General features: G+C 52.9%; 1 protein-coding gene across 1 annotated transcript in view; it reads left to right on the top strand.

Annotated features, from left to right (window-relative positions):
- Positions 1 to 8,158: 8,158 nt before the first annotated feature.
- SBNO2 (strawberry notch homolog 2) overlaps positions 8,159 to 10,221 on the top strand; it is a 21,388-nt gene continuing 19,325 nt past the window's right edge. Inside the window, exon 1 of the mRNA XM_014467170.2 lies at positions 8,159 to 8,320. Within this exon, the coding sequence (XP_014322656.1) occupies positions 8,276 to 8,320 (45 nt within the window). The 5' untranslated portion in view covers positions 8,159 to 8,275. The remainder of the gene's footprint in view (positions 8,321 to 10,221) is intronic.

Below are 10,221 nucleotides of genomic sequence, written 5' to 3' on the forward strand. Positions count from 1 at the left end.
CTGAGTGTGGGATCAGACAAACATGAAATCAGAGTTTGCTCAGGGTAAGGGGTCCTGAGGCCCTGTTGGTCAACCTCAGGTACCTCCCACATGAGCCCCATGATCCCTAGGCCTGTGATCCAAGCCAAGAAGAAGTCCAGACGGAGCTTAGTATTTGAGACCCTTTATAGCCTGTCCCTTCCCACTGGGCCCACCACAAGCACCCTCTGCTCCTGATTCAGACTGTGACATCAGCATGGTGGCTGGCTTGAAGACAGCTCCAAAGATGTCCCCATCCTGGTCCTGGGACTATGGACATGCCTCCTCATATGGCAGAGGGACTTTGCAGATGAGATTAAGTCAAGGATCCTGACATAGGATTGAGCCTGGGCTATCCAAGGAGCCCAGGACTCTCCCTTCTGAGGCACCTGGACCTCTGTCTGGGCCCCTGAAGGAAGTTTAGTGCTGGAAAGCTTCTCTGTCTGCCCCATGGCCAAGCCAAGTGCTCCTCAGACCCTTCTGACCCTCTGACACCCAGCTCTCTTTTTTATTTTATTTATTTATTTTTAAAATATATTTTATTGATTTTTTTACAGAGAGGAAGGGAGAGGGATAGAGAGTTAGAAACATCGATCCGCTGCCTCCTGCACACTTCCTACTGGGGATGTGCCCGCAACCAAGGTACATGCCCTTGACTGGAATCGAACCTGGGACCCTTGAGTCCGCAGGCTGACGCTCTATCCACTGAGCCAAACTGGTTATGGCAAGCTCTCTCTTTTTTAAAGATTTTGAAATTGAATTGATTTTTAGAGAGAGAGAAAGAGAAACATCGATATGAAAGCAAAACATCGATCCACTACCTCCTGTATGCCCCATACTAAGGATTGAGCCCACAACCGGCCATGTGCCCTGACGGGGAATTGAACTGGTAACCTTGTGGAGCTTGGGATGACCCCCAACCAACTGAGCAACAAGGGCAGGGCAGAGACACCTGGCCTCTAAAACCCTGTGTATACAGTTTGTTTTAGAGTCCCTGACAAGGGAGCTGGGAGGAGCCCAAAAGAAAGAAAGAATGCATTTCACTGAGCGGGTGTTAGAACGCAAGCCCAAAGATGTCCCCATCCTGGTCCCTGCACCTGTGGATATTACTTTGCAGATGGGATTAAGTCTAGGACCCTGAGATGGAGACAACCCTGGATTCCCCATGGGGCCCAGTGTCCTTGTACTAGTTGAGTCCTCATAAGAGGAAGGCAAGAGGGTCAGAGTCAGAGATGGAAGAGGCTGTGCTGCTGGCTGTGAAGATGGAGGAAGGGGCCAGGGGTGCGGTGCCTCTAGAAGCTAGAAAAGGTCAGAAAGTATTCTCTCCGGAGCCTCCAGGAGGACCAGCCCTGCCCACACCTGTGTTAAGATCCGTGAGACCCATGTCGAACTCTTAACCTCTAGAACCATAAGGTAATAAACTTGTGTTGTTTTAAGCTAGGAAGTTTGTGGTAATTTATTACAGCAGTGAAAGGAAACCGATACACCATGCAAAGCCCTCCTGAGGCCCATGGCACACTCTAGAAATGTTCCCCACTGTTGTGTAAGTCAGAAAGAATTGGAATGGAAAATCTAGAGAGGGATTGGGGGTGAAACCCATAGGCCTCATAGGCCTTAATATACTTCCTAGTAACTAAACTTGATTCCCAAGTTTCCTGGCAGCCAAAGCAAAAAAAGCAAGTGATTCCTGTTACCTACAAGGAGAAAGCTTCTTTCACTTTCCCTTTAGGGCACAGAGCAATTCCCTGGGGTCAGCATTCTGCATTCTGCCCACACCTCCACAGGGAATGCATCCAGACCTGTGGTTCTCCAGCCTGTGGTCGGTCTCGGCCTGGCTTTGCTGTCTGAGGTCTTTGCTCTTCTCTTGTCTCCTGGCATGGAATCCCAGGGGTATTGGGTCCCTCTCTTGATTCCGAACAGGAGCCAATCCAGGCCCAGGAACATTGGAGGCAGGGCGGCCATGCCTCTGTGGGCCGCCACTTCACAGATACCAGGGGTCCTCCAGCCTGGGGGATTCTGCAGCTCATATGCCTCCCGGAGGTAGCTGTGCTGGGTGTGGTCCCCCATCACCCTTCCCTTCCCTGCCCAGGGCCTGAGACCCAGGTCTCTGAAAATTTAAGCTCTGATGCCTTTTTTTTTTTAATGTTTGAATGTTTTCACAACAAAACAAATTTTAAAATATTTTATATTTACAGAAAAGTTGCAAAAACAGTACTGAGAATTCCTGGCCACCCTCATTCACCTAGCTTCTGTGCATGTCATCATCCTGTATAAACTTGGCCTATGTGTCACAGGTCAGAAATGAGCTTGATTCAGTGCTAGTGACAGACCCGAGTGCCAGGTGGACACAGGCCTCTGAAGAGTTTGCCTGGGGGCCTCTTGCTGAGACTGGGGCTCTGTGCTTATGGCAGGAGTCGCACAGACGAGACCCTGTATCTCCTCATTGCTTTGTCTCTGAGACCCTGGTATTGATGTATCTCATTGGCATTGGGATTGACCTTGACCCCTGTTGGGGCGGGCTCCACTGGGTCCCTCCACTGCCCACTGTCAGGCTGCTACTTGTCCCTCATCCTATGAGAGAGACACAAGGCTGTGCAGGTATCCTGGCCCCATGTGGTGGCGGTGGGAATGACCTTGTCATCTGTCGGGATTATCGGCTACAGCAATTGTAACCGAGGTGTCCATCTAACAGAGATTGTTGTCTTTCCTGCTCTAATGATAGCTAGCATTCTGTAGGGACAGCTGCCCCCTGCCCTTAGCTATTCATTCATTCATTTATATCAATGTGGGCTATAGTCAGGAGCGTCTGCTCGGGATTTCCTGTGTTCCCATTGGAGCACTTTCTCCCTTGTAGCCACTCAGGCTGGCCCAGGCTCATGCTGTGTCTTCCCTGCCTTGGCCCTTGCATCACCCACCTGGAGGAAGGGCCTCCTGGCCTTCCAACTCCTGTTGGCATGAAGCCACTCAGGCCCCAAGTCCTTGGTTGGTGACCTGAATAGCTCAAGGGGCCCCACATGAGGTCTCACACCGGGGTATGCTGAGCACTGGAGGATGTGAACATGCAGCTTTTCTTTCATCATTTTATTTATTTATTGATTGATTTCAGAGAGGAAGGGAGAGGGAGAGAAAGATAGAAACATCCATGATGAAAGAGAATCATTGGTTAGCTGCCTCCTGCATGCCCCCCGCTGGGGATCCAGCCTGCAAGCTGGGCATGTGCCCTGATCAGAATCGAACCTTGACCTCCTGGTTCATAGGTTCGAAGCTTAATCACTGAGCCACGCCAGCCGGGCTATTTTTAAATTGAGATACAATTTGCATATCATACGATTCAGTGGCTTTTAGCACACTCATTATGTTGTGCACCCATTACCTCTGACTTCTATCAGAACATTCCATCACCACAAAAAGAAACCCCGTCCCCATCAGCAGTTATCCCCCCATTCCCATCCCCCAGCCCCTGACAACCACAAATCCACTTCCTGGATTTGCCTGTTCTGGACATTTCACATAAATGGCATCACACTGTGTGGCCTTTGGTGTCTGAATCACACTGCGTGGCCTTTGTGTCTGGCTTCTCTCACTGAGCGTCATGTTTTCAGTGTTCATCCACGTTGTAGGGAGTATCAGCACTTCGCTCCTTTTCATGGCTGGGTAATATTTTACTGTGTGAATGGACCATGTCATGTTTATTCATCCATTGGAGCTGTGTCTACCTTTTGGCTGTTGTGAATCCTGCTGCTGTGAACGTCGTGTACAGGCCTTTGTGTGGACATGTGTTCCAGATGTAGCTGAATCTGACTGGGGACATGTCAGAAATGGATTGGAGGCCAGAGGCTTCGCATTCCATCCCCCTGCCGTCCCACATGCTCATTTTCTGGAGTAGATGCTGCTCTGACACCTCCTCCCAAGACCACCTGGACCTTGGCCAGGCTCTAGAGACGTCTCTTTCCCACATGCTAAACACACACACACACATACACACACACACACACAGGAAGCATTGCATCTCGGGGCTTCTGGGAAGCCAAGATGAGGTCATGGCTCAGAAAAATACTTCGAAAACTCTCGGCAGCTCCCTATTTGGGGAGGGGCGAGTGGCCTCAACTGATTGGCAAATGGATTTCATGGGGTCAGAGGTCTTGGCTTACAGCGTGTTCTTAGCAGTTACCAGCATTGGCAAAAAGAGAGTGTAAGGTTTTTTTCCACAAGAGCCTGTTGGTTTACACTCGGCCATGGCCAGGAACCCCTCCAAGGTCTGTGCTGAGGGCCAGGACCCTGTGGGAGCAGGAGCGTATGTGGTATCTCTAGAGGGTCTCAGTGTGGAAGTCGGGGTACCCAGACACCAGGGAACAAAGAGGTGAGGGAGGTTTTGGAGTCCAGGGGCTGTCCCACAGATTCTTAGAGGGTCCAGCCCCTCCTGATTGCACTGCTGGAAAGCGGTCAAGGGTGGCGTGCTGGTGAGGCCCCTGGGCCCACTCCAGGCAGCCGTTCCTTTGATGGGCTGACAGAGCAGAGCTTTCTAGAGGGTTGTAGGGGTGAGTGTTCTGGGCTATCCCACCAAAGTACCACAAACTGGCAGCTTAAAACCATAGAGATTTACACCCTCCCATTTCTGCGGCCAGATGTCTGAGAAGGAGGTGTCGCAGGGCTACCTTCCCCGCTGAGGCTTCAGAGAAGGGTGCTTCCTGCCCCTCCCAGCTTCTGGGGGCTCCAGGCATCCTGGGCTGTGGTTGCATCACAGTAGTGTCTGCCTCTGTCTTCATGTTGCCTCTCCCTGTGTGTCTGTGTCCAAATTTCCCTATTCTTATAAGTCATTGCGTTAGGGCCACCCTAATCCAGTGTGACCCCATCTTAGCTAATTACATCTGCAAAGACCCTATTTCCAAATAAGGACCAGTTCACAGGTTAGGACTCAAACCTGTCATTTTGGGGGACACAATTGAGCCCTCAACAGGAATATTCTAGCAGTGAGGTGTGCTGCTCACTCGCCAGCTTCAACTGAATTTACTGTAACTTGGGGACAGACAGGCCATCTGTGGCCCAGCATGTGGTCGCCCGAGCACTTGAGTGTATGTAAAGAAACTGGTGGGGTAGGTGGAGAAGGTAAGGAGTGAGACCTCAAAAACAGATGGGGAGGGGGAGGATTCTCAGGAAACCTGGGGCAGTTGGGCCACGCCTACCCTTCTGTACTCAGCCATGTGATGGAGGGTTAACCTAGGGACCACTAGCTGGGCAACCCCACAGCTCAGAGACACTAGACAGGAACCAGCCACACTCATGGGGCTGGATCCACAGCCATCCATGTCCTTGAGCGTGGCTGGCACCCAGGTCACCCGTTTCACCTTCACAGGACCTCTGCTCTGACCTGACTCAGCCTCCCCACCCCCCCATGCCCCTTTCCAGTCCCATCCAAGACCCACAGCCCTTGGTGGCCAGGGTGGTAGGGCTATTGGCAGGCCAGACTGAGGGGTGAGTGAGGTGGCCAGGAACCCAGTGGGTGATGACTTCCCTAGAGAGGGGCCCTTCCTTGTCCTGGGACCCCCAGCTACAGCCTGGGCTTCCCTGTCTCCTTCAGGTCACCTTTGCCTGTTGGTCAACCATCTGGTGACGAGATAATGAGAGGCAGAGGTTACAAACGTTGCTAGCAGCTTGACAAATTTATGCCCATAGCCCTAATCGGTTTGGCTCAGTGGATAGAGCGTCTGCCTGCGGACTCAAGGGTCCCAGGTTCGATTCCGGTCAAGGGCATGTACCTTGGTTGCGGGCACATCCCCAATAGGGGACGTGCAAGAGGCAGCTGATCGATGTTTCTCTCTCATTGATGTTTCTAACTCTCTATCCCTCTCCCCTCCTCTCTGTAAAAAATCAATAAAATATATTTTTTAAAAAATTTATGCCCATTAAATCTAGTAATAAAAAGTTTGGTGTGGGTTTTTTATTTTGTTTATAATTATGTTTTCCTTTCATTCCAGATTCCAAATAATTATGTTTAAAATTGAGACAGAATTCACATACCTTAAGACTCACCCTTTTAAAGTATAGTCATAATGTTTGTGCAACCATCACGTCTCTTTTTTAATATAAATATATTTTAATGATTTCAGAGAGGAAGGGAGAGGGGGAGAGAGATAGAACATCAATAATGAGAGAGAATCATTGATTAGCTGCCTCCTGTATGCCCAGGCATATACCCTGACCGGGAATCAAACCGTGACCTCCCGGTTCATAGGTTGACACTCAACCACTGAGCCACGATGGCCAGGCCCATCACCTCTCTCCTGTAGAACATTTCTTCGCCTCATCCCCCTTAACAGTCACCCCCAGCCCCTGACAACCACTAACCCACTTCCTGTCCCTGTGGATTTGCCTGTTCTGGACATTTCACATAAATGGAATCACACATTGTGTGGCCTTTTGTGTCTGGCTTCTCTCACTGAGCATCATGTTTTCAAGGTCCATCCAAGTTGTAGCAAGTGTCGGTGCTTTACTCTTTTGTTCTTTTAATTGATTTTAAAGAGAGAGGAAAGGTGAGAGGGAGAGAGGAACATCCATGTGAGAGAGAAACACTGATTGGTTGCCTCCTGCACACAACCCAACCGGGGATCGAACCCACAACATGGGTATGTGCCCTGATCGGGACTCAAACTCGCCACCTTTTGGTGTATGGGACAACACTCCAACCAGCTAAGACACACCAACCAGGGCAGTAATATTGCAGTGTGTGCTTGGATCGCATTCATCTGTTGCTGGACATTTGGGCTGTTTCCAGCTTGTGGCTGTTGTGACTCTGGCCTCAGTGGATGTGTGTACGGGTTTCTGTTGGCATGCTTGCATTTCTTTTGGATGGACACCTAGCAGTGGCATTGCCGGGTTATGTGGTGACTGTGATCTTTGGAGGAACTGGGCGTTGTTTTACAGAGAGATGCTTATTGCACATTCTCACCAGTGTTCCGCTCCTTCTGCGTCTTCACCAGCACTTGTCACTGTCGTTTGTTTGAGTTTAGCAGTCCCTTGGATGTGCAGTGTTTCTCATCACTTGTGACCTCCCTTTCCCTGTTGCCCTGTGGTGTTGAGTATCTTTTCATGAACTTACTGCCATATGTACACTTTCCTCCCACACATGGCAGCCAGGGACCGGTGGGGCATCCCACAACTTGCTCTGTTGTTGGGGTCTGTGTTGCCCTCTGACTGTATGGGGAGACAGGATAGGGGCAGCTCTGGGGCCCTCATTGGACTGCAGGGTTGGACCCTGTGACTGTTCATTCTCCCTGACTCGGTGGGAGGCCCAGGGTCCCTCTTCTCAGCCTGTGAGGAGTGATCTAAACAATCATTCCCCCTGGGTGGGTACCTGTGCCTAGGCTCTGAGCCCACAGGGTATGATGGTTTTGCATACCCTGCCCACCAGCCCTTCCTGGTCCTACTCCTGTGCTGGACAGAGGGAGGCAGGGGTAGGTGGCGTGGGGAGGAATGGAGCTTCGGGGGCAGGCAGAGCCCTTGGCAAGTCTGGAGGATAAGGAGCAGGGTGGGCCTGGGTGCCAAAAGGAGGAGCTCTAGGCAGAGTCCTAGCATGGGCAAAGGTCTTGGGGTGCCCAGGAGGCACTGGTGATGGCTCCGGGGTGGCAAGTGAAGGCCATGGACCTGGGTCCAGGCTGAAGAGCTGGGGTGCTGGGCCTGGGAGGGTGTGGGGGGATGTGTAAGAGTGGGATGGACCTGTCTCCTCCCCGTGTTCTGGGGACCTATGCCCCTTAGGATCACTGCTGTGGGCATCTCAGCAGCAGCAGAGGGTTTCTACCAGGCCCAACTGTCAAGGGGAGGAGGCCAGGTAGAGCAGAACCCAGTACACCACCAGTGTGGGAAAACTGAGGCAGGGTGGGGAGGGTCTGCCTGGGGGTCCCAGCTGTGCCCCCCAACATCCCATCTGAACCCTGAGTCCCTGCAGAGGAGCCTGGCCACAGTGGATGGGGCACTCGGGACCAGCAGGGCGCAACCTGGCGGGCTGGTGCATTGTTAGCGTCTGTGGCTAGATTCCGCCCTGTACAGTAATTGTCCCTGCACTGCCAGTAATCGCCCTGACTTACCAGGCAGGCATCATTTCCTGAAAGTCAGCAGGCCTTAGGGGAAGTAGGCGCTGGTGGTGACTAAACCAACATGCAAATGCAGCCGGGCTGAGGGCTGAGAGCAGAGCCGTCTGCCGGCCCAGCACCGAAGGTCATGAGGGAGTGCTCCTTCCAGGAGACCCACCGGTGGCCAAGCCATGTCCCAGCTGCAGTTGTGGCTGCAGTTTGCAGCACTCAACAAGGTAACCCTCCCGCTTTGCCTCAGGGGTCAATCGGTCCCCTCCCACCTGGCAGGCAGGTCAGGCCACTGTGAGGACTGACTGGACCCACCAGACCTGGGGTGTCCCCTCCTCCTGGTCCTCCTGGCTCCCTTTGGCTTTTTTGGCAGGGGCAGTGGATCTGCAGGAGTTTTCTGAGAACTGTGGGTTGGGACGAGGGGAGGGATCGGGGAGGCGCTGCAAAATGAAAGTGCTTGTGGCCAGCGGGGGAGGTGGGAAGGGCTGTGTCTGTGTGCCTGCTCTGATCTGGGTGTTCCTGGCGTTGGACCTTGAGAGTTTTGTGGGCTCTGGGATGTCCTGGGGCAGCCATCAGAGTCTCTGCCAGCAGCAGCGGACACGGTTTGGGATGGGGTCTGACTGGACAGGTAGGAATGGGTATCTAACTCCTCCTCTCCCTATGCCCCAGGCAAGTGGTTAGTCCCTGCGGGGGGGGGGGGGGGATGAGGGGGGGAGGCAGTGAAAGAACCCATTTGAAGATCATTTCCTAGAGGAGGCCCACAGCCCGGTCAGGTGGAGGGGCCGTCCTGTCCCATCCAGCTGGGCTGGGAGGAGGGTTACTGTCTGGACAGCTCTTCACCTGGTCCAGGGGACCCCCAAAATGCTGCAGATATGGTAACCACAGAAAATGACCCCACACTCTCCTGGGTAACCAGCCGGCTCCCTCTCCATTCAGGGGCTGCAGCAGGAAGAGCAGTCTGGGGTTTGGGGTCTGGGGAGCAGGTGTTCCAGGTAGGGACCCAGGGAGGGCAGTTCTGGGTTTGAGTGGTCTTGGGGTCTGCTGGTGGCTGCTGGGAATCAGGTCCCCACACAAGCTGGTGGGCAGGCAGCCCACCAGGGAGAGGTCCCTTCTCACCCCCATCCAGCTGCCCACCCTGCACAGGGAGTGGAGCTTACCTCCCCCTGATCTGTGGTGACCTGCATGAGGCCCCTCCTCACTTTGCCTGAGAATCTGGGAGCCCCCACATTGCTAGCTGTTGGTCTGGGCATCTGGAGGTGGTGTCCACAGAGTGGGGCAAAAGCACCCACTTAACAGATATTTTTAAAACAGTTTTAGATTCACAGAATTATTACAGATGGTGTATATTCCAGTGTGCCCTGCCCACACCTGATGTCACTGCAGTACCTTTGTCACAGCTAATGACCCAGGACTGAGATATCATTAATAACCAAAGTCTATATTTACTAGATTTCCTCATTTTCCCTTGATGGCCTCTCTCTGCCCCCGAACCCCATCAGGATCCCCTGTGATACCTCAATCATCTGTCCCCTTAGCCTCCCGCCCCCCAGCTGAGTCGGTTTCTCCTCTTTCCTATGTGGATGCCCTGGGCTGTTGTGTCCTACAGGATGTCCCCCGTCAGGGTTTCCTGGTGTCTTTCTCATGTTTGCACTGAGGGATGTGCCCTACTCATTTGCCACATCAGGGTCCCTGTGTCCCCATGGCTCCTCATGGCTAACATTGATCCTCATCTCCTGGCTGGGCGCTAATCAGGCTTCTCCACTGGGAAGTCCCCTCCCCTTCCACTGGCCTCTCAGGAGGGGATCTCTGCACACCCACATTTTGCCAGGACCAGTCTTCCTTCTCTGACCCCCAGCCTTGCCCACCGCTCAGGGACCCTTTGCCTTCAGAAAGCAGGGCCACCTCTCAGGGTCTCAGGAGCTAGCATCACTCTGACCAGGCTCAGGCAGTACCCATCATGGACCTGCTCAGATGTGGCCCCAGAGGGATTTCAGCCAAGATATCTGGCCACCTCACCTGCACCCAGACCCCATCCTGCCCAGCCTGCTGGAGTCTCTGCCCTGTCACTATAGAGACCAGTGCAGACTACAGCTGGCTCTCCTTGCATTGTCCACCAGGCTTGGGCTGG

Source organism: Myotis lucifugus, unplaced genomic scaffold (assembly GCF_000147115.1).
Source record: "Myotis lucifugus unplaced genomic scaffold, Myoluc2.0 scaffold_383, whole genome shotgun sequence".
Lineage (NCBI taxonomy): Eukaryota > Metazoa > Chordata > Mammalia > Chiroptera > Vespertilionidae > Myotis > Myotis lucifugus.